Source organism: Leuciscus leuciscus, assembly GCF_965113295.1.
Source record: "Leuciscus leuciscus genome assembly, chromosome: 13".
Lineage (NCBI taxonomy): Eukaryota > Metazoa > Chordata > Actinopteri > Cypriniformes > Leuciscidae > Leuciscus > Leuciscus leuciscus.
Window position 1 is genome coordinate 4,474,426 of NC_138737.1, and position 27,316 is coordinate 4,501,741.

At 37.8% G+C, this 27,316-nt stretch overlaps 1 protein-coding gene across 3 annotated transcripts in view; it reads left to right on the forward strand.

Moving 5' to 3' along the window:
* The first annotated feature begins 1,145 nt into the window (after positions 1-1,145).
* The window catches only part of lrrtm4l2 (leucine rich repeat transmembrane neuronal 4 like 2), a 32,775-nt gene continuing 6,604 nt past the window's right edge, over positions 1,146-27,316 (forward strand). The window contains exons 1-2 of one of the 3 annotated variants that reach the window (XM_082187866.1): positions 1,146-1,594; positions 10,722-12,334. In XM_082187866.1, the coding sequence (XP_082043992.1) occupies positions 1,591-1,594; positions 10,722-12,334 (1,617 nt within the window). In that variant the 5' untranslated portion in view covers positions 1,146-1,590. Of the gene's footprint in view, positions 1,595-10,277; positions 12,384-27,316 lie in introns of those variants that run through there. The other 2 variants (XM_082187864.1, XM_082187865.1) reach the window with 2 other exon arrangements.

Sequence of the window (27,316 nt, forward strand, 5' to 3'; positions counted from 1 at the left end):
ATAAAACAATTATAAATATTGCATTTTATTTAGTTCAGACTTTAGTTGCTTTTGACTCAAGTGATAAATCTACTGCATGTATCTGCTAAATGTGTTTTAGAGTAAGAGAATGAAAATAAAGGGGAAAAAACAAACAATTAAAACCACAAAACAACACAGATAAAAAATCTGATCCATTGCTAATACTGATATATATGGAAGCACACTGCACGGGGGGTAATCGTGCCTTGGTAAATCATAATTATTGCATTAAAAGTCAACTTTTGATATACTAAGTCATATTTATGAGATGAACATTCAGAATTATGACATACAAAAAAGTTATATTTTTTAGATGAAAAGTAGAAATTATGACTTAAAATAAATAACATGAAACAGATGAAATGATATACTTAGTCATAGTTATGACATGCTAAACTATAATTATGAGATTCAAAATAAAACATTGACTTTTTAAGCCATGATTTCGACTTCGTATGTACATTTCTACCTTGTCATAATTATAATTTTTAAGTCAATTTCAATTTTCATGTCAAAATTATGATTCAGTCATCATTTCGACTTTCAATAAGATTTACAACAACATGATTTTTATTTTTATTTTACCTAGGCTATGTGGCAAAAGTGGGCTTCCGTAGATATATGTGCTGTTGAACTGGATTTTACAGAAGACTAAACAGGATGGAAAGTGATATTATGTCCACAGGAAAAATATATAACTATCATATCAACTGAAATATTCTCAAGAAAGAGTGTTTAAAGAGAGAAAGAGGAAAATTAAGAAAAATTTAGAATATGTATTAATAAATTGCCAGATTTTTCATGCGTGCCAGTGGCATGTTCAAAATCAACATCTACTCAAATCTAAGTTGTGGCATCAAGTGAAATGAACCCCTCTGTTAAAATACAATTGTTGTGATAAAATTCAAATTAATATTTATTTAAACAAATTATATTTCACCCGGTTATAACACAACATGGGATAAGACTGACACATGAAACCGTACATGTACAGATCCTTTAGTGCCTGCAAGCAAAGAGTAGAGATTGATGAATCAACACTTGTTTGAGTTGAGCTGAGAACATGCAGCCTATCAGCAAGCAGCACAGATCTTCAATCACTGAACCAGTAAACCACAGCCACCCCCAGACGTGTGACGTGTGATCGCTGCTGTCCACCCGCGACGCTCCTGAATCGCTCGCAGCGCAACAACCGGTGGATGCAACACGTCCCTCGGACTCGCTGGTGCTGAAGCTGCGCGCATTCGGAAGATTCCAGCATCCCGCAACCCTTCACATCTACAGTATGGATCGTGATGCCTTTTGTCGCCTGATGAAACTTCCCTTCGTTTTGTTTTTTCGCTTTAACCATCACGTTCGTGATTTTCTGCAATTTTATGTTCGTGGGAATCAATAACCTGAGGTATTAACTCGGTTTTTGGTAGTTATGATTGTCAATTTGACTCGCGCGCAACTGCGCTCAATAAACTGACGCTTTCATTTAGTTGCACTTCAGCTTCACCAAAAAGCGCAGAGAGATTTCTGGAGTGAATCGCCTTATAAACGCGCAACTGGAGCAGAACGAGTGCCATGGGTAAGAACATAAAGCAAAGAAACATTTCTGTTGGTTTGCTAAATGACCGTGCTCTAGCATTTAAGTGCGTAATGACAAACAGTCTTTCATTTTCGAGGCGCATGCAAATCCTTGAACTTGAATCATCTTGTGCAAATTAGATAATTGTGTGTTTTTGGACGCGTTTATTGATTATGGATTTGTGCGTGTGTTTTGCCTGCATTTTGATGGTCAATCAATTTCTCCATTCCCGATTTCAGTCATGTTCTTTTCCACCTCATGGTCATTCATCACTAGACACAAGCATTAACGCAAACGCCTTGTAATTTATAGTGAATTATGGAGCTAAAATGTAAAAGCGTGAATGCTTCTGGACCTTTACATATGAGACTTTGTACAGAGCGAGCTTTATCATGCGAAATCTTATGAATAACATAAGCATCTCTTTTTCTTGTTTTTGATATAGCCTTTTTTTAATGAACATTGATCAACAGAAAACAAATACTTTTTTTTTTCTTTACTGAGAACTGTACGTGTTGCCCACAGTAACGAGTGCGCAGTAGATGTGGCATTTGCAACATTTAGTTTATCAACATTGTTGAAAAAGGTCTCCTTTTTGCTATCACTAGGTTTTTAAATTTGTTTTATTTGAATTAAATTTTTTATGAACAAGCATCGTCACACTGCAGGACCATTTAAACTGATCTGAAGGCAGAAAGGTGACATGTTTTATTATATATTCATATACATTGTAACCCAATTTAAAAAAAAAAAATTATCCATATAGTTTCACTGTTATTTTAAAGCTGCAAGCAAGCATAATAATAATAATTGTAGGCAGACCCTATTAAAAGCTTAGAAATGCTTTATGATAGGTCTGAGTCAAGTGCAAAGGAAGCTTTTTACAGTGTTGTAATTGGTCTCTTCCTGGCAGTCCAGTAGAACATGGTAGACCTTGTCTTTGTAATTTGCATTCTGGGCTGCACTCAGCAGTTGCTAGGCTTCATAATGGTAAATTTCCTTGTGCTTTACACTGAAATCCACAATTACCTCAATCATCATTTGAATCAGTGGCCATGTTATCAATTAAGGATATGCATTAGAGAGCGCCTCCATCTGTGAACACTGCTGATTCTTTACTGTATAAGGTATAAATAGGAGCACGTCCTGGAGCACGTTACGCTACTCAGACTTTGGTCATCAATATAGATCACTCACTAAACAGAACTTCGTTCTGCTTGTCCCCAGATGCATTGATGCCTCACTCAACACTCTAACATTCGAAATTTAGTTCCACAAATTATTCCAAGTATGTGTAACAGAGGCCAGCTCATTAGAGCTGTGTGAGTAAACCTCACTCCCCTGGCCTCAAGAGGCGCACTAGCAACTGACACTAAAGACCGCAGCTTTTGTTAGCGTGCTCATCTCCAATGCCGGAAATGCCAGTTTGAATCCTGCTCAAAGTGGAGCGAGATGAACCGAAGGGGTTACATATGGAAATTCTGATAAGGTCAGAATGTCATTCTTTATATTACATTCTTTAATCATTTGGATAATTTATATTGTCAATTATAAATAAAAACCTGCTTCAAACCAATTTGAATTGCCAAGGCATGATCAGCTTGAGCTAAACCTGATATTAAATTGAAAAAAAAGAAGAAGAAAAATGTATTAATTACTCACCATCATGTCGTTCCAAAAACAGTAAGACTTTCATTCATCTTCGAAACTCAAATGAAGATATTTGAATGGAAACCTGAAATTTCTGTTCCTTTATTGACAGTTCATGCAAGTTCATAAAGAGATTATAAAACTAATCCATATGAATAGAATGGTAATTTTCTGAAGGGACTCGATTGCTTTGTGTGATGAACAGATTTAATTTAGGCTTTTATTCACTTATAAATATTGATCATCAAACAGAAGCTCAACCATACTTGCTTGATGCACGAGAACCTCAAACGTGCTGCGTAACACGAGAATGAACCTCATTGGTTCTTGCAGAAACTCAAACGTGCTGCGTAACACGAGAATGAACCTCATTGGTTCTTGCAGAAACTCAAACGTGCTGCGTAACACGAGAATGAACCTCATTGGTTCTTGCAGAAGCTCAAACGTGCTGCGTAACACGAGAATGAACCTCATTGGTTCTTGCAGAAGCTCAAACGTGCTGCGTAACACGAGAATGAACCTCATTAATTCTTGCAGAAGCTCAAACGTGCTGCGTAACACGAGAATGAACCTCATTGGTTCTTGCAGAAACTCAAACGTGCTGCGTAACACGAGAATGAACCTCATTGGTTCTTGCAGAAACTCAAACGTGCTGCGTAACACGAGAATGAACCTCATTGGTTCTTGCAGAAACTCAAACGTGCTGCGTAACACGAGAATGAACCTCATTGGTTCTTGCAGAAGCTCAAACGTGCTGCGTAACACGAGAATGAACCTCATTGGTTCTTGCAGAAGCTCAAACGTGCTGCGTAACACGAGAATGAACCTCATTAATTCTTGCAGAAGCTCAAACGTGCTGCGTAACACGAGAATGAACCTCATTGGTTCTTGCAGAAACTCAAACGTGCTGCGTAACACGAGAATGAACCTCATTGGTTCTTGCAGAAACTCAAACGTGCTGCGTAACACGAGAATGAACCTCATTGGTTCTTGCAGAAACTCAAACGTGCTGCGTAACACGAGAATGAACCTCATTGGTTCTTGCTGAAACTCAAACGTGCTGCGTAACACGAGAATGAACCTCATTAATTCTTGCAGAAGCTCAAACGTGCTGCGTAACACGAGAATGAACCTCATTGGTTCTTGCAGAAACTCAAACGTGCTGCGTAACACGAGAATGAACCTCATTGGTTCTTGCAGAAACTCAAACGTGCTGCGTAACACGAGAATGAACCTCATTGGTTCTTGCAGAAACTCAAACGTGCTGCGTAACACGAGAATGAACCTCATTGGTTCCTGCTGAAGCTCAAACGTGCTGCGTAACACGAGAATGAACCTCATTGGTTCTTGCAGAAGCTCAAACGTGCTGCGTAACACGAGAATGAACCTCATTGGTTCTTGCAGAAGCTCAAACGTGCTGCGTAACACTAGAATGAACCTCATTGGTTGTTTCACATCAAGCAAGCAAGCTTAACTTTACCATATCTGATGTGTTTGTGGAATGTTTATATGTGAATAAAAGCCTAAATACAATCGGTTTACATGTAATGTAATCTAGGGTGACCATACGTCCTGTTTAACCAGGACATATCTGGCCAGGATTTCGAGATCGCCCAAAATGCCTGGGATTCGGCTTTTGCTTTCTACAGTCACCATTCATTATGTTTACATTTATTACGTTATTTGACACTGACACATACGTGCTAGCTTTGCAGGTCATGCATTCTGATTCACACGGATCCCGATCGAGACGAAAACACAGGAATTTTCTTAGCAATGCTTACACGCACATCAACCGATCACTTGTTAAGCGTTCATGTAAACACTACATTCAGATTAACCAATCGGAATTAATTCAGTACTACTGAATCAAAAGGTGTACATGTAAACAAAATGAATGGCGAAGAGAAAGCAAAAGCCGAATCGCGGATATTTTGGGCGATCTCGAAATCCCGGCCGGACATGACCTGGAATATGGTCACCCTATGTAATCCTGTCTCTTCAGAAAATTTGGACTACACTGCTCAATTCATATGGATTAGTTTTACAATCTCTTTATGAACCTTTTGAAGTGTAATGTTGAAGTTGTGCGGACTGTCAATGGAGGGACAGAAATCGCTCAGATTTCATTGAAATATATTAATTTGTTTTTCCAAGACAAAAGTCTTACAGGTTTGGAACGACATAAATGACAACATAATTTTAATTTTTGGGTGAACTAACCCTTTAAGTTGAACTAAATGTTGGAAGAACTCCAGCCATCTATGAGAGGAGCATGTGAAGTTCTCCTACAGAAACTACATCTGAAAACCAGAGAATTCCCTACTTGGCATAATGTGTGGAACTGAAGATCATCCTATAATGCTAAACAAAGAAATGACCATTTTAAATCTAAGAGCTAAACAGTGTTAAATTAAGTATGTTGACATGAATAATGCATTTTCAAACCACAGATATGTTAATGTGAGCAAACACTTAATGTATGCCAGAATAACTATGAGAAAACACCAGCTGATAACTGCATGCTCTATCAAGATTAATCTAATTTAATATTATTAACAAAATGCATTATCTTAAGGACTCCAGGGCAAAGAGGGGCTTTGTCCATATGGCACAAGTCCAACCACATTAGGAATATTCTGAAATTCCAGTCATGCACATCAAACTACCTTTAATATAGTTTTAAAATAGCCACGACTGTACATGCAGCCACAATACACTTAAAACATGCTTTATTTAATACTTTCCTGTTTTTATTATTATTATTTTTAATATAATGAAGTATTCATCCATGATTAGGGTTAGGCTTTTTGGCTTAGACTTGAAATAATGCTAACCAATAGTCAAACTGTTAAGCATACATAGTTTTAAGTTAATGTTTTAGTTGATGCTTCCTATTTATAATGAAAGCAAATGATGGATTGGAAACAGCAGTTTTTCCACTGGGATAAACAGAGATGCTCTGTAGAGTAAACTTGACCTCCACGCCTCCACATTCCAGTCCTCAAAAGCCTCCTCCAAAGTGAGTGTTTCAGGAGGAGAGTAGTCCTCCACATCCCACTGCAAACTCCATTCAGCTATGAAATGCCCACTTTAAACCATCAAATCAATCCTGATGGATAAAATCAAGTCCCATTTTTTAGTGGCATTGGATATCCTGTTTCACTAAATATATATATTTTTAAAATACAAACACACTACGGAAACAAATGGCTTGTCAATAAGGTTTCATGTTTAAAAAAAAAAAAAAAAAGTAAGTAAAGTTACTTTACATTCGACATATATGTTCTACCTGGGATTTGAACCCTTAACCTTGACATTGTTAGCACCAGTTGAGCTAGCAACTGCACAGAGAACAGATGAGGTTGAATGCTTGTTCATTTCAGCCTCGCCACTGACAAAAATAATGAAGTTTTCAGAACCATATTATGTTTTTACCTTTTCCTCTGGCAAGGTTTAGTTCTCCCCTATGGCTCTTGACAAGGCTTGTATTCCAATCAGATTATGATCGGATGACACAAAATAGACTCAAATTAGGATTAGCTACTCCCTTGAACATTAAACTGAGGACAGAGAGGAAGAACATTATAAAAAGCACTGCAGGGGCAGTCCATTGGGAAAGGCAGTCCCTGTGGACTGAGAATCTGAAAAAAAGGAAACCTAGACCTCAATTGGAAAGTGTTGGTGGCTCATTCTGTGGGCTGGGAATTGAATCTTGAGAGAAAGTTAATCTACCACAAAGCATGACATCAAGCAATATCCTTCAAAGTTTAAACCGGGGCTGTCAATTTATTAATAATGTTAATTGAATTAATTGCATTATACGCCGTTTAATTAGTCATTTTCAAGTTGATTGCATATATCAATTTAAGCTGAGGAAATCTCCTAAATGATAATGCATTAATTCAAGTTAAATTCATTAAATACAGTTAATTGACCTAATTCAATTGACAGCCATAGTTTAAACACAACACATCCTATAGAGTAACTCCTTTCTCCATCTGCTGCATTTCTGGCGGTGTTGGTGGTTGTTTGTTCTTTGGATGCCGCAAAAGACGGCAGTCTCTGCTAGCACCAAAGATGTGTACTCTTGTGTACCTGAAGAAATGGATAAATGTGGCTTGTTTGACACATTTGCTTTATTTGTTTTGTTACCCTGCTACATTATTTCTCAAACCTTCACTGCATTCATCCTGCTTCTTAATCATCTCCTGCTGAGTCTGGCCCGTGTATTACTCTCCATGTCAGGGTAATGGAACAGTGCAGGATTCATTTTAAATATCAACTTGTCTTTTTGCCAAAGGAGATGGCAGCTCTCGTTCTCTCACCCTCTCTCCCCATCCTGATGTCGAAAGCCCTGTTAAATGGCCTTCTGAACCATAGAATCATGAACATGAGTGTCCTTGAATGTCAATTAGTTTTCCTTGGGCTCCCAAAAAAGAGGTCTGTTAAAACGTTGGGGTGACACATGTGAAAAGTTCACAGTTCTACATTCAATGAATCATGTTATCTGGTGCATCTATCAGATCACAACTATGGCCTCCATAGTGAGACATTGAGTGAGGTAAGGGACAGGGAGCAACAAGAAGAGACAAGATGAAACAGTGCTTACTATACAATTTTACCAAAAGTAATGCGATGAATTTCAGAATGAAACAGGAAGCCGGAAGCCAAATGACTTTTTTTTTTTTTTAAAGGAATCATGCTCATTAAAGGGATACTTCACCGTTTTTTCATATTAAACTATGTTATTCCCTTAACTAAGACGAGTTGATACATACCTCTATCGTCTCAGTGCGTGCACTAAATCCCTCTGTCTTGCGGCGAAACTTTGTTAGCCCAGTTCATTTAATATGGGCCAAGCAGAGAAGATACCAAACACCTCCACGTTTTCCCTATTTAAATACAGTTACTCGCGAAGTGTAACTCGACCTAGGACGGTGACACAAAACAAAACGTTGCGCTTTTCTAAGCGTGTAAAATGGATAACTATTTTGTATGGCGGAATACCATAGCAAGTGCTTGTAAGCACTTCGACTTGGCGCAGTAATATCTTCACTAGAGGGAGCGGGGGCCGGTGAGAGGATTTTTCACGAGTGAAGATATTACTACGCCAAGTCGAAGTGCTTACAAGCACTTGCTATGGTATTCCGCCATACAAAATAGTTATCCATTTTACACGCTTAGAAAAGCGCAACGTTTTGTTTTGTGTCACCGTCCTAGGTCGAGTTACACTTCGCGAGTAACTGTATTTAAATAGGGAAAACGTGGAGGTGTTTGGTATCTTCTCTGCTTGGCCCATATTAAATGAACTGGGCTAACAAAGTTTCGCCGCAAGACAGAGGGATTTAGTGCACGCACTGAGACGATAGAGGTATGTATCAACTCGTCTTAGTTAAGGGAATAACATAGTTTAATATGAAAAAACGGTGAAGTATCCCTTTAAGTCAAGTCAAGTCAAGTTTATTTGTATAGCGCTTTTCACAATACAGATTGTATCAAAGCAGCTTCACAGTATTAAATTAAAATAATACAACAAAGTTTTTTTTCAAGAGGAATTTATTGATTGATAAAATTAAATTAAATATCCCCAAAATATCCCCAACTGAGCAGGCCAAAGGCAACAGTGGCAAGAAAAGGTATTCCTTTAACTATTCATTAAAGGAATAGTTCACCGAAAATCATTTGATCACCCTCAAGTTGTTCCAAACCTGTATGTATATGAATTTTTTTCTTCTGCTGAACACAAAAGAAGATTTTTTAAAGAATTTCAGTAACCAAACAGTTGATGAGCCCCATTGACTTCCATATTTTAAATATTTTTTAAATATTTATTTTTATATTTATAGACATCATTGGGGCTCATCAACTGTTTGGTTATCCGACATTCTTCAAAATATCTTCTTTTGTGTTCAGCAGAAGAAAAAAGTTCATATACATACAGGTTTGGAACAACTTGAGGGTGAGTAAATGACGACATCATTTTCATTTTTGGGTGAACTATCCCTTTACAACCAGGATTCAAATAATGTAGCATGTGGACAGTCATGGAACACACTCTACAGCTTTGATTAAACTCTCCCTCCATGAAGAACACATTGGGTGGCTATGCTTTTAAAAACAGCCTTATCTGCTCTTGATTTTAAACAGTTAAGTGAGAGGAAAACATTAAGCGAATCAGCTCTGCAAATCTTTAGCCTCTAATGACTCTCAAAGGTTTAATTTGCTCATTGATTTCTTTAACAGCCAGACCTGGAGATTGATTGCATAGGTTCACATGCAGTTTCTTTTTTTTCTTTTTTTCTGCTGTACCAATTTAATAACAAGCTAGAGAAAATGTTCCAAATACACTGAGTTGCTCATGAAATACCCTCGAGAAAAACCTATCCATATCTCAGAGAGAGTGCAGCTTTCATCGAATTTTTTGCCCCCAATTAAGAGAATGTGCAGTATTAATGGGTCATATAATTATTTTAAAAATGTTGCCTTCTGAGGCAGCTATGTTAGCCAGCCTACTTGGCTGTGTGGTCTCATGTTGGAAGAATTACCACATTCTTATGGGGTCTTTATCCATTAAGACCATGTCGCTAATGATCTCTGCTGCTAAAGGAAGTGATGTGCTCTCAATACCATATCTCTGTTCCAGTAACTAGTCAGCGGGAGATGGGTGACTGGCCTTTAGCCACAGAACAAAACATATTTACTGCCCCAATAGGACACTATTATATAAAATTGATTACTGTGTAAACCGTTTGGTATGCCCCATTACTGTTGCACATCTCTTCTTGTTAAAGCATCAGCGCAAAGCAGCAGAACAGCAGGAATCTTATTTGTCATGTGTTGCTAGCTAATGATACAAACAAACTTTGAGACGGATGACCCTGATGTTGCCTTTTTCTCACTCTTAATTTAGCATGGCGCCTAAGATGCATTCAGTGTTTGGCTGCTTTGAGCTACATAGATTGTGAAGGCATGCTATTTTTAATCTCCAACATTAGTTAAATCTTTTGAGGGGGTGTACAAGCAACGACGGACTGCTCTGTGCGTATGTTAGACGTATGCTGATTAGCTCCGCTCTGATAAGTGGAGCTCATTGATTTCCATTCATTTAAAACACTCTCTTCGCTTCCCACCCGCTTCCATTTTGTCGGAAACCAGGGTACATTAAAAGGTGTAGCGCTAAATGATGGATAAATCCACTCGAATCCTCGTATTCAATTAGAGGGTCCCCAGTGCGTTTTTTTAGATGTCATGCATTATGTCTTAATAGCTTGAAAACACTCGCCACACTCTGCAGGATGTTCCCCATCCATCACAGTCATGAATCGTTTTCCTTGATGATAAAGGTGAGGCTGTGCATAATGGCTGTGCTGCACACATATGTACTCAGTCACCTGCAAACCTGTGCTCTCTAGGGTGAATACTAAAACTGACCTCAAATGTTGTCTGTCTGTGTTCTGTCTGTGTCTCTCTGCAGGGCCCTTACTCTGGGAAGGGCGCCTGTCATGTTTTCTTCTCCATGCTTCTGTTCTCCTGCTGCTCAGCAAGGGGGAGCGGATGTGCCCTGTGAGTTGCCGCTGCGAAGGCAAGATTGTTTACTGCGAGTCTGGCGCCTTTCAAGACGTCCCGGAGAACATCTCTCTAGGGTGCCAGGGTCTATCCCTGCGGTACAACAGCCTCCTGTTGTTGCTACCTTACCAGTTTGCTCACCTCAACCAGCTGGTCTGGCTCTATCTGGACCACAATTCCATCAGCGTAGTGGATAGACTGGCCTTCCAGGGACTTCGTCGGCTAAAGGAACTAATCTTAAGCTCTAACAAGATTGTGCAGTTGCAAAATGGCACCTTTGAGACTGTCCCAAACCTACGCAACCTTGACCTGTCCTACAATCAGCTGCAGGACTTGATACCAGGGCATTTCCATGGACTTCGCAAGCTTCAGAATCTTCACCTGCGATCAAACAACATCAAAAGCATCCCTGTCCGTACGTTTATGGAATGTCGGAGCCTGGAGTTTCTAGATTTGGGTTACAATCGCCTACGGACTATCACTCGTACAACCTTTCTGGGACTGCTCAGGCTGACAGAACTTCACCTTGAACACAATCAGTTTTCCAGGATTAACTTTTTCCTATTTCCACGCCTCTTAAATCTACAGGCTCTTTATCTGCAATGGAATCGCATACGGACTGTCATCCAAGGTTCGCCTTGGACTTGGCACACTTTACAAAAATTGGATCTATCAGGCAACGAGATTCAAATTTTGGATCCTGCTATTTTTAGGTGTTTGCCCAATTTGCATACTCTCAATCTGGAGTCTAACAAGATCAGTAATGTGTCCCAGGAAGTGGTTTCATCATGGATCTCCATTAGCACCATCAACCTGGCAGGAAACATATGGGACTGTAGCTCTAGTATCTGCCCTCTGGTGTCTTGGCTGAGAAACTTCAGGGGAACTAGAGATGCCAGCATTATTTGCAGCACTCCCAAATCTCTTCAGGGAGAAAGAGTCATGGAGGCAGTGAGGAACAACTCGGTGTGTGAGGAGATATTTACTGTGGAACCAACCACGGAATTAACACTTCTTTTGACTACTACTATGACAACTCTTTATGTGACAAAGCCACCCACAACCACCACTACAACTCCACGCACCTCAACTAGACAGCTTTCCCAAGTTACTCACATACAGAAACTCACCCCAAAAGTTGTATTCCCTGTTCAGTCTGACAAAGAATTCCTAGCACCTCTAACAGTGACGCCTAGCACCCTACCCTTCACCCCCGAACCTGAGTTTGAGCATATGACCTTCCACAAGATCATCGCGGGCAGTGTTGCCCTATTTCTCTCTGTCTCATTAATCCTATTAGTGATTTACGTGTCGTGGCGACGATACCCTAACAGCATGAGGCAACTCCAGCAGCACTCTATCCGACGCAAGCGCAGGAAAAAGACTCGAGAGCCTGAGCATAACATCAACTCTCAACTGCAAGAGTATTATCTAAGCTACAACCATGCCAATGCAGAGACGATGGACTCTTTGGTTAACGGGGCGTGCACCTGCACCATCTCGGGCTCCAGAGAGTGCGAGGTATGACCTACCATTAAAAAAACGCATTCTCTGCACCGGGGAGTCAGAGGTAAACTTTTTTAAGAGCATGACTGCCCATATAATTCTTTCTTCTCTTTGCACTGTCGTTACTTTGAAATGCTCACATAAATTTGCACGAGGAATAGTTCACCTAAAAACTAAAATTATCTTTTTATTTATTCACTAGGTCATTTCAAACATGCATGTTGTTATTGTTTTTCCCCAAACGAGAATCTTAACGCTAAGATTTTTTTTCATACAGGAATAGCCTGTCAAGCTGTAAAAGGACAACTTCCCTTCTCTTCATGAAATTAGCATAAATGCAGTCCATCTGACTCGTGCACTATATTCCAAATACTCTGAAGCTTTAGTTATATGAATAACTTTTTGGTTTTGCTATTTTTGGAGCTTGACAGACATTGCCACTATGACTGTTCCCTGTGTTTTAACTCTTTCCCTGTCAGAGTTTTTTTTTTTTTTTTTTTTTTTTGCCAGCCACCAGCAGCATTTATGATAATTTTCACAAAAGTTTCATGGCACCCAGAATATTTTTTCTCGTATGAATATCTGAATATTCAATATATCAAAAAAAAAGAACAGACCCACATGCTTTTAAAAATAATTTTATTTAATTTTTAATAAAATAGCAATATTTGAGCAAAAAGCTGAAAAAAAATCGCGTTTGTCAAAGACTACATCCAGATCGGATTCAGAACGATGATCAAAACATAGATGGAGTAGATCAAGTCCATTAACACCCCCTAAGGTTGCACAGTCCTATACCTCATCATGGGTCGACATTTCATTCGGTAATATTAGGCAGTTTTGATTTATATGCTGCTGGTGATCGCATTATTTTACACATGCATCTGCTTACATATGATATTGCTTGTTTTTGCTTCTTCTTCGCATGTGGTTTGATCAGAAGATTCAGTACTCTTTCAGAAGATGCCTAATAGCGCCCCCTACCACATTACAGTGAAAACACGGAAAGCTGGACATTTCCGTCAATGGCTGGGAAGCGTTGTCTCACAAATTACGAAAATCGTGAAAGGCGGGGCAAGAGTTAAGAAAAAAAAAGTCTTCAAAAGATTCCCCTTGCATGTTCTACAGAAAAAAAGAACAGCATACATGTTTAGAAAGAGTAAATAATGGCAACATTTAGCATTTTGGGTAGTGCTTGAATTGATGGGAGGCTTTTGGACCCCTCCAAAGATTTATACTGTAAACAGTCCACACCCCCCGTTATGATCAACACTGCACAGGATGATAGTCACTATTAGTGAAAAGTATGAAAGTAAATCAGTGGTGGTTCACAGCAACAGTAAAGGATTGAGGCTGCTCACTGAGATTTAAATGAGAATTACAGGCTTTCCTGTCGCTCAAACAGTAGAGCGTTGGTGCTTGCAACGCCAAGGACATGGGTTCGATTCCCAGGAAAAGCAAGAACAGATAAGAAAGTAAATGTGTACCTTGAAATGCAATGCAAGTCGTTTTGGATAAAAGCGTCTGCCAAATGCATAAATGTAAATGTAAATATGTCTTATCGTGACAGGTAACCGAGCAGCATCTGATCATGAGAAAATCTCCTAATCTGCAAGCAAGGAGCCAAAAGTGAAACAGGGATGTTAAGGATGTTAGAAGTCAGATCAATCAAGTCAGAGAGTATACAGTATATATTAACTTTGAATCCTGTTGTTTATCTTGTAATCAGATAACCTCTCCCATTAAATGGAATGGAAATACAACTAGACATCACAACACCTGAACCAACCAACCAATAAATAAATATATAACTAAGACTCACTGGTTTTAAGTGAGCTATTCCTTCATGCTGGAGTGGTTAGAGCCGTGGCAAAGTGACTATCAGTGCATGTGCTCATAGAACAATCTGTTCTGCTACCTTGTTTCGTACATTGACAATTGAAAACTTGTAAACAAGTTCATCCTTTGACCGCCATAGTAGTTCGTTCAATTTTGTAACCCTTGAGTGCTTTTAAATTGGCTCTATAATTTTCTCTTGATGGTCTCCCTCAATTAAATCTAATTCATAGCTAACAATCCCAGCAGAGTTCTGTCATCTTTAGTAGCCTTACAGAAACTAAGCCTTTTGACACGAAACAACACTCACAATGACATTCTTGTGAGTCACTATTATCAGCCCTGTGTTCATCATGGAACGAGAAGGAACTGAAATAGCGTTAAGTAATTATGTACTTAAATTATGGAGCTTTATTTTACAAAGCGTTATTTATTAAATTTTTTCTAGATGCATTATGCTGCATGACTACATTCTTTGCCCTTTACCAGTACCAGCTGTTGGAAATCAATGTACATATTCATGTTTTCCATCACCTTCAATTATTGCCTAGTCTTTCAACTCCTGCTTGGGGCTGCTACATCATTTATTTGATCACTTCTTTGGAGCTCTGAGTTGTAGCGGGTCATCACGTATTTAGTTTTGACATTTAATGAGCGGGAGTACTCATTTATGTGTGTTATTATTTATCTTCTTTTTTTTTTGTGTGTGTGTGTTTTTTGTCAAATTGACCTGGCTCTAGTTTAATCTCTCATTATTTATTTTGGAAAGCTTTTAAAAACCTAACCAAAAACTGCATGACATTTTTGATGGGGAAGAAATCCTCACAGTACTGTATCTTTCAGGCTGAAACACGTTTCTGCTGTGCACCACAGTGGTTCTCAACTGATGGGCTGTATGAATAGGGTCACAGAAAGGGAGTGCAAAAGATAAAAATAGGCTTTTCAATTGAACATGGTCATTTAGTGTAATTAATAAGTAATGCAATTTATCATGCCTCCTAATACTCATGTGAATTCCGTAGTAAGGGATTTTCTTACCATGGAAATTCAAGCCTGAAGTATCTCAGTCTAGCTTTTGTGAGTCTGCAGTCAGACCAGACCCATATGCTTCTATTATATCCTACATAAAAAGCCGCTATAGACATAATTGCTGAGGACTTTAGGTCAGGGTTGCACTTTATTTCGATGGTCACTTTTAGACACTCTACTGACTACTTTGCAACTACATGTCAACTAACTCTCATTAGAGTATTAGTAGACTGTTAGGTTAGGGTTAGGTGTTAGGGTTCGGGTTAGTAGAATAAGTTGACGTAATTAGAATGTCTTTTGGGGGGCCGTCACAAAGTGTTAGCAGATATTAACCCTGACAGTCTACTAACACTCTTATGATAGTTGACATGTAGTTGGAAGGATGTCAAAAATGGACCATTGAAATAAAGTGTTACCTACGCTAAGTCAGTGATATACTTTGTTTCTATATATTATTGAAAAACAGTCTATTTAATGATTATGTTGACTTCTAAAGCGACTTTTGAAATTCAATGGTATTATTTTCATTAGATGATTTTTCACAAATCAATTAATTTAATGTATTAATTAGCATGTTTAAATTGATGCACAGCCCTATTTACAGTAAAAGTAACTAACCACATTATTGTGCATATAGTTAGGGTAGGGCAATTATTAAAAGGAAGGAGAAAACACTTCCCATTCTATCAAAATTATATTCCTGTGCTATTTCATTTGTGTATTACAATCTAGCCAAATTACACAGATGCCAAAATGAGCAGATGCATGAAATGCCTTCATCCATGAAAACCACAAATACACTAAAATTACACATTGTAAGGTAAATATCTGCAGAGAGCATAAATCCATTGCAATTCAGAAGACATTTAGAAACTAAAAACTGAACGTTGTCCTATTCCTATCCCATTCTTGACGCCCAATGCAGCAAAACCAGCTGAGAACCTTTGCCTTAACTTGTCACCATAATGATGATGGTGATGCTATACTGGCTTGTCTCCAAAGTGCTGATGTGTGACATTCAGAGAATGTCACATTTTACTGTGCTTGATAGTTCCATAAAGATGTCAATCATTTTCCCTGCAGCCTTAAAAGCTCCCAAATTATAGAAATATACAGTGTGGCATATGCTCATATGTATCATGCTGAAGGCATTAGAGCTTATACCTTATCAGTCATTCATCTCTCTGTTCACCCATTCAAAAATTGTGTATGTTTTTTTAGGAGGCTTGAGTATTTTAGGATCAGTACTGTAATTGTTAAATGTAACACCATGGGCAGAATAAATTTTGCGTTTGGGTAAACATCATATTCACATGCTGCTCATGTGCTAATTTTTCAGTAGATCTCTCGTACGGTTGACAATTCGCAATTGAAAACCAGCTGTCGGTCCTTTATATTTTGATTCATTAAGACAACATGGTGGAACAGGCATCTTGAATTTTAAAAGGCAAATGTCTTGGCATAACCACTGTACATCAAGCTCTATTTTAATCTGTACTTCAGTACTGTGACTAACTTCTCCAATCTTCTGGTGACCCTTTAATTGAGATTGTTTTCCTAGTCTTCCAATGACACTTCCACCTTGGCTTCACACTTCTAATCTCAGCATGAAATTGCTCATTTTCGGATCCCTGCTGAAGGTTCCTAAGTGGATGCTTGCTTGCTTGTTTCTGTTGCAGATAAGGATGCTTTGCCTCCAGAACCATGAAGTGAAGTGAACTTGGGAGTTGTAATTTTGAGCTTATTTTTTAGACTGAATGCACATCTCTTCGGGCAATTTCAGGTAGCGCGTTTTCAAGGTATACGCAGCAGGTCGTAGGGTGACCAGACGTCCCGAAATCTAAGCTGTTGTCCCGAATCCCAAATCCGGCCCTAATTGTCCTGAAAATTATACTAAAGCAAAATCTTGAGTAGTTATTGTCTGATAAAACATTAAAAACTGTCCGTGGAGGTTGAGTCGTCATTGGCTGTAGCATCTTTTTTGTTTCTTTTTTTTTAAGTTCTACAAAGATACCATAGGTGCGAATTTAGATATGCATTGACAAGCTAATTTTCATTCATTCGTTTCGTTGACATGGCTGGTGTACCGGAACCCCAACACACCGCTAAAAAGCAAAAACGTCTCTGCAGGAATGAGTGAATATCTTATAACATACAGTGATTTTTTTTCATTACCGCAATGAGAACATGGGTGGAGACAATGGCTGAATTGTACAAAAAAGGCATAATTTTCTTCATGCAAAACATAATTTATAAACAGTGTCAGGTAAGTTACTCTAAAAAAAAGGAATTAGCCTAATAACTAGCTACTAATTACATCTTCAACCGTGTAATTAGATTACTGTACTAATTACTGTCTAGAATTGAATCTCTAATTACTTTCTAAATCCCTTATCAACCTCAACCAGTTGAACAATACAAAGATAGGCATGAAAATGTTCTTTTAATTCTGTCAAATAAATAATATAAAAATGCATAAAATATTATTGAACTGACCAAAGTATTTAAAGGGAGAAGGTAACATTTTAACATTTTAACATTAGACATAAAATTTTGATATTGATATTATACACTATTGTTTTATATAGAATTTTTCTACAGTATTTAATACATCAGACGTAACTGTATTTTACATTACAGAAACATAAAAAGAAATTCCTTACTTTACTCCATTACAGTAATAAATTACTTAGTAATGTATTACACCCAACACTGTTTGTATTTTAAAATAATTATTTTAAAATCCTAGCAATATTGATCAAAACTGGGAAGCCGTGTGAACAGGCCTACTTTGATTGTGATTGTGGCTCATGCTGATCATTTAGGCAACAACACTATCAATGAACTGATAACTCCATCACTTCCTGCAACAAAACAGGCCTAATAATAATAATTGTTTGAAATTTGCACTCAGAATTAAACTGCACGCCGCTCTTCCCATGAATATAAGCCAACGATGTTTACACAGACATCACGTTTATTAGCAATCTTAAAACAACAGGCTAAATGGATGAGATAAAAGACGAAGTGTATTAATAGACTGCAGTTGGCACATTTTTCTGAGCCTGCGGCGTTTTCCGAGGGAGAATGCAGAGCTTGTTTTGTGTCAGGAGCCTTCAGACTGACAGATCGGAGTGAAGATATTAATATTATGCATATGTGCATTACATGGGAAATGGATTGTGCTGCAAGGTGAAGAGGGATTTGTTTCATGAGCTGTGAATAATCAAATCATAAAGATCATTGTGAATAAAAAACAGGGTTTCTGTATCAAGATTTCACATTTAAAAAGTAATACTGTCAAATCTGCAGTGGGGTTTTGTGACTCATAACTGTCAAATAAAATGTGTTGAGTTCTGAGGAATATTAATGGCTTCACATTAAAAATATCAACCTGCGTTGTCATATCTTGAGGAAGCCATTCATATGAACTCAGAATATTTCGTATTATGTGTGTGAGGGGAGAAAGCATTACAGAGAATCCAACAATGCTCTTCAATCCTCCCTCCTGAGACTCACGCTCTTTGCATAAGATGCACAACCCTTGTTTTCACTCGGATCAAAAGCAATGTTTAAGTCAACATGATATCCAAACTGACTCTATTTACTTTCTTAACATTATGAAATCTAATATCGATCATAAAAATGATAGTGCATATTATTGCAAAGTAATATTTACACTACCGTTCAGAAGTTTGAGGTTAGTAAGAGTTTTTACTGTTTTTTAAAAGTCTCTTCTGCTCACCAAGGTTGCATTTATTTCATCAAAAATACTGTAAAAACAGTAATATTGTGAAATGTTACTACAATTTAAAATAACTGTTTCTATTAGAATATATTTAAAAATGTAATTTATTGATCAAAGCTGAATTTTCAGCATCATTACTCCAGTCTTCAGTGTCACATCAGAAATCATTCTAATATGATGATTTGCTGCTCAAGAAACATAATATCAATGTATGAACAGTAAACAAAGTTCAAAAGAATGTGTTTGCATTTTTTTTTTTTTAACAATGTAAAAGTGTTTACTGTCCGTTTTGATATAGTTCATTTTTCTCACTAACAACAAACTTTTGAATGGTATTGTACATTAGCCATTAAAAAAAAGCAACTCTGTCATCAAGCCCTCTTATTTTTCAACCCCTCCTCAATCTGTCATATATAGAGACCATTGAATAATTTTCCGGAAATTATGGAAAAAGTTCTAGGAAAAAAATGTAAAGGCCCTTTCAAACCAAAAGTGAAATGAATAAGCCTCAGGCTGCAGGAAATGCAAATTTATGAACAGCTCAAACAAACCTTTCAGCATTGCTGCCAATTCTGGATGACAGAAGAAAGTTCAACACTTTTACTTCAGCAATTAAAATTAAACACAAATGTGATGTTTAACTCAAATAATTTGTGCTTATTCGTATGGTTGAATCGGATCATCGAAGGTCAGCAGCAAAGTTGATAAAGTGAGATTAAATACATTAAGTATATTTGCATTATTTAACTATAGCAGGTTTGCGTAATATTCTGAGTTTGCATTTCATTGTTTTTCTTCATTTTGAGGAATACTGAATCTGTTTTTGTGAATGTGAGATGAGTAAATTAATGCTCAGAACTACAATATCCATCATGTTTACACACCGCACACAACGCCTCTGCACTTATGCTGCATTCACGCCATGTCATAATTACCGAAGTCTCGAGATAACGACGTGATGTTCTATTTGGAGCCGTTCACGTCCTCGGACTGGGAATTATGCGTTTCTATGGCAACACTATCAATGCATGAATGGATCTGCAGAGGTCACGTGGTACAAGGAGCTCTTAGAAAATTCCCATCTTACATACTGTAATTACGAGCTCTATTAGGACATGAATCTTGTAATTACGGTTATACAAGGCGTGAACCTTTGCCCCAATTTCACTCAACATCAGGACAGGAGAGCTGTCAGTCAATAAATGGGAAAACAAAGTAACTTGCGTTACTTATTTGAAAAAGTAACTCGGATATTTAGCTGTAAATTTAAAAGTAATGCGTTACTTTACTACTTGAAAAAGGTAATCTAATTACGCAACTTGCGTGACTTGTAATGCGTTACCCACACACGTCCTGATTTTGCCAAGTTAGATGGCGTTCCTGGGTCAAAATATTTTATTGCTCCTGGAACAAACTTTCCTGTCAGAAAATGTAATCCTAACCCTATCCCTACCCCTAAACCTAACCCCACCCATAAGTTATCCCTAAAATCTGAGGGAAATGTTAGGTGAATAACCAGCCTGATCTCACGGCAATTCGTACAAATTCTACGAGGTGGCTAATTCGTACGAATTCATACGATCTCACTCGTACGAATTAGTCAAATTTTTGCTAAATCGTACATATTTTATGAATTGCCCAATTCGTATGAATTCATACGAATGACCTACCCCTGACCCCGCCCCTAAACCTACCCATCACGTGGGTTTAGACAAATCGTACAAATTCGTACGAGTGAGGTCGTACGAATTCGCCACCTTTTTATCACTCGTACGAATTGGTCGTGAGATAGCGTTGGAATAACACTGATGTAGAAGCACCTTGTTATAAGCCTAAACGTGACATAAACTGTAAACTTGCCCCTCAAATCCGATTGGTTGATCGGAATATTGTTCCAGGATCAACAAAGTTGTTGCAAACAAACACGTTGCACTTGGTGAAATCAGGTTCTGCCATTACCCCCAAAACTGTTCCCAAAGGATCACATCAAATTGCACCCAGTCACATCGAGACCTGTGGGGGGTTCTGCCCAGGAACCACAAACATAGAAGGAAAAGACTATAGCCGTTTCTCAAAATGCGTACTTGTCTGTACTTGTGTTCTTGTGGACTTGTGAAACGTCATCAGTCGCTGCCCAAGTACTGTTCCAATTCAAAGTTCACATCTAGCCAAGTCCAGTTCAAATCCCCGGATGTGTTCTTGATCCGCCCCTTTTACCGAGGATGCATCGAGAGGTGACTTGTGCAGACTTGAGACAGCCAGGTATCCCAGAATGCATCTCACACCAACCAGCAAGCGTCAATAGCAGAGGAGAAACCCCGCGTAATTCAAAAATACTGCTGTAATTGTGTCACGAAATGTATAGTTTTAAATCTTTGGTTTATTTATAAAGATAGCGCCTATTTAAAAATTTGATCTGACGTTTTCGGAGTTGTGAGAACCAGGCAATCGGACGCTCGGCGCTCATGTACCCCGCGGAGAACAGCCTTTCCTCGGTTAGTGCTGCTGACGTTTGCTTGCTGCTGGCTCCGATGTCTCTAGTCTAGTGGTTTAACATGAGATATAAATCGTCTTGTGTATATCTAACGGACGATTTATTTATTTATTTATTTTATTTGTCTCATTAATCTATAATTTGTTCCCTGGCAAATCGTTAAGCTGAGGGCAAAGTGAAGTTTCATAGCTTTATTTAGTCTATTTAACTTTAACGTTGTAGCCTAGAGAGCTGACTTATGTTTGACTGAATCGTTTGCTTTATTATTGTATAGCTTCTTATACCTTTTAGGCTACTTATACTTTTATAATGGCTATTATTGATCATTAAAACTGACATTTAACAAAAAATATTTTATTATACATATTGCCTACATTCTCTTCACTGTATGTAGCCTACATAACAAAATAAAATTACACAACCCTGTCTCTTTTTGCTAAATGTTAGTTTTAATGATCAATATTATAATGTTTTTTATTTATCATTTTTTAAAATGAAAACAAAAAGAGTCAGGGTTGTGTTTTATATTTCGTGTTGTTATAAATATATGCAGTGAAGATAATCAATTGCGTTGCCTGAACCACATTTGTGTGGCCATTATGTTTAATATTTTTTTAAATGAAAATGAAAAGAGGCAGAGTGGTGGTTTATAACATATTTTGTTTTATTTGTAGCCTAGATATACATAAAGAGATAACCGGAGTAGCCAGAGCGAGCTGAGTGACGCTATCAAGTACGCCGCTGTTCCATTTGCAGAATTATCAGACTTGCGTCCTCCCGTCCTCGGGAGTTCGTTCTCCTGAGTCTAACTTGTCAAGTCCGAACTTTGCGTACTTGGTATTGAGAAACGGCTTATCTGACCATGAAGATGACAAACCACAGTTCTTTTTGTTTATATGTTCTAATTAGGGGTGTTTTATCTGAAATCGCTCATATCACAATACTAGACCAATCATTTAAACACTGTAATTGCACAGCAGTGCTGGTCCGTGAGTGCTTATACAGAAAACATTAAAGAAATCTACAGAAATGTGTGCAGACATAATCAGTCATTTATTTTATTTTTTATTTTTTTTTCTATAAAAGTAATAAGTAGGGATTATTTCACAGAAACAAGCCTAGAAATAAGCAGTTATTTTCATGGACATCTAGTTCACTTTCCAACAACTGTCTCAAACAATACACAGGAGTATCTTTCAAATGTGTGATGCACTAATCTGGAAATCTTTTGCCAATGCACTCATTGTATCAATGCCGAGTCGTCAACGTTTCTGTACTTGCTGTAGCTCTCGCTTCTCCTGACCTTCTGACATAATGCAACCATTTCTGTTTCTCCTCCTCCATTATTTCTCCATCAGTTAAAGATGGCATATTACAGTATGCCTGCGCGCGCACACACACACACACACACACACACACACACACACACACACACACACACACACACACACAGTGCGACAGCAGAGGTGCAGAGTTTGAGGGACGGTTGAGCTCAGAGGTTAGAGGTAGTCCTCCCTTATTAAAGAAATCCATTGGCACAATCGCTTCATTACTGCCCGTATGGTCTCCTCTCTCTCTCTCTCTCTCTCTACACTCTTTAAGGAGTGAGAGAGGAAATTAAAGTGAGCAGAGAAGCATAGAGCAGAATCCATCTTGGATTAAAGGTGCAGATTAAAAACAAACTGTGCGGCTGGATGTGAAGGCTATTTATATCACACTGCGATGAGACTTCATCAGAGAAAGGAAGAATTTGTCTGAACCCTCGACCCAGTGGCTAATTAAACAGAAGGGTAATTCTCAGATTTGCAGTTCCTTCAGAGTTTTCTCTTTTAGTTTTCTTTCTTCCATGAAACACAAATGATTATTTATTTCTTTTTTATGAATGACTGGAATGTTTCCATTCAATAAAAGGGAATGCAGTAGAACATAATAATGTGCTGTTGCTTTATATTCTCAGGGCCTATAATCGACTAAGTTCTTTTAGCTTATTTATAGAGACATTTTCACAAATGCTTGTTGAACTCCTGCATTTTGATAAGTAAAGATACATTTTGTTAAAGAGAACCTTTGCCTACCCATTCGTCATTCAACAGATGCTATCAAGCTCCAGAAATGGAAAAAATACATTACATTTCCAATATACTACATTTCAAGTCGTATGAAGTCAATAATTAATAATAGTTAATAGGCCTCGTCCTCATTTACTTTAATTGCATGAAAAGAGCAGCTAGGACAAAGTGCCTTTGTGTTCCACAGAATAAATAATGATTTTATGACAAACAATAAAACCCATCTACTAGAACTACTACCATAGAACTACTACTGAGCTAAACGCACATTACCCGGTTAAGGCCTGATATACTCGTGGTAAAGTTCTGTTTTGTTCTATGCTTTGGGGTGAAAAGAAGTTTGAAATACGTGACCAGCAATATTCTGTTGGCGAACATCCCAACACCACCCACGCTGCTGAAAGCGACCTCAATGGACTAAACATCTGACCTCAATGGACTAAACAGAAGAAATTAACCGGAGAAGATTTCCACGTTAAAGAAGGCGGAGTCCCAGAGCCACACCTATCTATTACATCATCGCCACGGACCAATGGTAGTTCGATTGTGTTTACCAGCCAGAACAAACTTTTCCGGGAAGTTCGCTTTGGCAAACTGTTTAGAGCTTTTTTTATTTATTTCGATCTCCATTAGCTGCACACGAGCAGCTACTCTTCCTGGAGTCGATACAATCCAACATGCCGCTTACAAGACTTTTACGCCAATATTCAATGCATTACATTTTGCAAAACGATTTCGCTAGATGTATATCGGGGTTCTCAAACTACAACAAAACCTACCAAAATGTGAAGTATAAAAGCACGCCATGTTGAACACTGTGACAAGATCAGAATTTGAAAAACTCAAACTTGAGGCAACCGACTTCAGGACTTGGAGAAAAAAAATTGTTGGATCAACTTAAAGTTGTTCTGTGCTTTCATGAAACATAATATAAGAAATTCTATAAACTTAACAATAAATGTTCTTTACTAGTGGATACAAATTCAATATGCTTGCATTTTAAGTTTAAGATATTATCAGTACATATAGTGATGTTGGACTTTTTGTTTGTATTATTGTATAATAATAATAATTGTGGTTTCGAATATTTATGTTTTTCAAGGTATTGCATTGAAGTTCCAGTAGCGTGCCAACACTACAGCACAGTATGCTAGTATTCCCTTTCAACCATAGCCAGCTTCCAAAATCCAAACAGCATTGAAGAAACCAAATTGCAGTCTAATCAGCAAGCAAAAGAGTCTTTCCTGCAGAGAGCTTCAAAAGGTCAAAATTCTCTCTCAGTTATCAATATGCCTGCAATTGTAGAACTTATTTAACTTGATTCGGTTATTCACAGCTAACAAGCTGTTCCACATGATGCCCTCTTTCATAAAGGGGGAACTTAAAAGTGCAGTTAAACTTTTTCTTGAAATTTCCCCTCTGAGAATGTCACAGTAGTGAAGATATCACCATCTCTCCCAGCAGATGCTTGTCTATTTTTATTTTTTATTTTTTTTTAGCAATTACCAACATTTGACATATAAAAGTCATTCTCCTGCTAGTAATAGAGACAATTATACAGATCCAAAGCCTTTATGGCCCCTCTGGGTGTGCATTTGCATTCTGCCATCACAGTCGTCAAAAAGGAAATTGTTGCATGACCTACATGCTCCTTTCACTCCGCAGGTTTTTCCCATTTCCATGTTACCTGATGGGAGTATGCGTGAATATTGTGGGTGGGTGTGTAAACGGCGTGCCCACATACATGCAATCACCTCTGGGATCTGATTCAAACTGGTATAATGTAAAACAATAAACTAGTTACAAATTAGGTATGATTGCACCATTCTTCTTCTCAGACTCTTTTATTGTAAATCCTCTCCCGTTCATTCCCAGAGGAAAGTAAAATAACTTTCTTACACATCTTTTTTTTCTTTCTTTTACATGTTCTACATGTGTCATTGCTGTATAATACCTTAAAATAACCATAGGAAGTAGTCCGTGTGATTTGTGCGTTATATCAAGTCTTCTGAAACGAAACGATGCTTAGAATATATGGCTCCATTTTTTGAGTTTTAGAGGGGAAGATTATAAATCTTTTCCCTGCACATGCTATCATTTGACTTCAAAAGATTTGGAATATATCACATGAAAGTAAATGAAGAGCAATAGCATGAAAGAGCCATATTTACCAATTTAATGGTGTCAAGTTTGTCCATTATGAACTCTCGTTGTGTAGCAAAGAACTGCATGAAGATTCTTCAAAATATATTTTGGATTCCATCCAGACAGCAATATAGTGTCAGCCCAATCCGGGCCACATCTGGTACATGTGGATTCAACACGTACCAGATGTGGGCCGATCTGGGCCGACACGATGTTGTTGTCTGGCAAAGCATGCATGCAAGCGCATTTACATTTTTCCTAAGGAATTGAAACATCTGATGCATGTCGACATATAAAATGACTAACAATTACATACATAACAAAAATTCTATAACACTCTTGAGCTATGAAAGATAAGCCTCAACCTTTCTTTTTTCTTTTTTTGTCTCTACTGTTCGATTCACTTCATCCATCTGCCATATAATATGAAATGTGTTCAAACCTAGCCAAGTGTTGATGTTGACATTTTTATTTGTCATCATAAGAATTTATGTGGCCCATCAGTTAATTTGCTTCACCGCATGACTCATGATTCTATTGTACAGGCGGAGGTAGAGTGGCCATCAAGATTTATATGAGTGCACGTTTATGTGTCACAGTGTTTGGCTCACTTCTCTTGGAGCTGCTGTCCTCTGTTCACAAGGGCTGATAAATCAAGGGCAAGTTTGCTTACAAACACATGCACATGCTAACACGCATGAGTGCAGAAGTGTGTGGAAAGGGCAGTTAGGCTTGGTGCATTTATAACAATCCAGAGCTGGCATTATGATAATAATTGCTATTTTGTATAGAAATGAGTACCTCTGATGGACAGGCTCATTTAGAGTCTCTGAGGAAGACTAATCAATGATAAGGTGAGCGCTATCCATTCCCTGTCTGGAAACCTCTATTGCAGGACTGATGAGGTGCAAATTAAAAAGCCATTAGTGAAGCATCTCCCACCACGGGGAACATGAGTGAGTCCCTGGCTAAGTCGTTATCTCTGAGGTCTGAGTCATTTATAACAATCAAAGAAATCTCAAAACTCAAGATAAAAAACACACACAGAGACAGTTGTTTAGCAGTAAACACACATATCCTGACACACTCCAGTGGTGCTTATATGAGCAATAAGAGTTTGAATTTGGCTCACAACAATTATACTCCTCCACATCATGTCCTTTGATTAGATAGATAGATAGATAGATAGATAGATAGATAGATAGATAGATAGATAGATAGATAGATAGATAGATAGATAGATAGATAGATAGATAGATAGATAGATAGATAGATAGATAGATAGATAGATAGATAGAGGGGATAGATCTATCTGTCTATCTATCTATCTAAGACAATTAGAATGATAAAAGAACATTAGAACGATAGAATGTTAGAACAAAAGAATGATAGATAAATTTATAATGACAGAACAATAGATAGAATGATAGATAGAACGGTAGAACAGTAGAAAGAGCGTTAGAACAATGGATAGATGGACAGGCTGACAGACACGATAGAAACGAATGATAGAATGTTAGAATGTTAGAATGATAGATTGACAGACAGACAGAACGATAGATAGAGAGATAGAAAATAAAAATAGATAAAATAGATAATTTCGTTTAAAAAAATGAACATGTCAACAAATTATGCATGCATGTTTCCTGCACATAACTGTTTTTTAATTTGCCTAT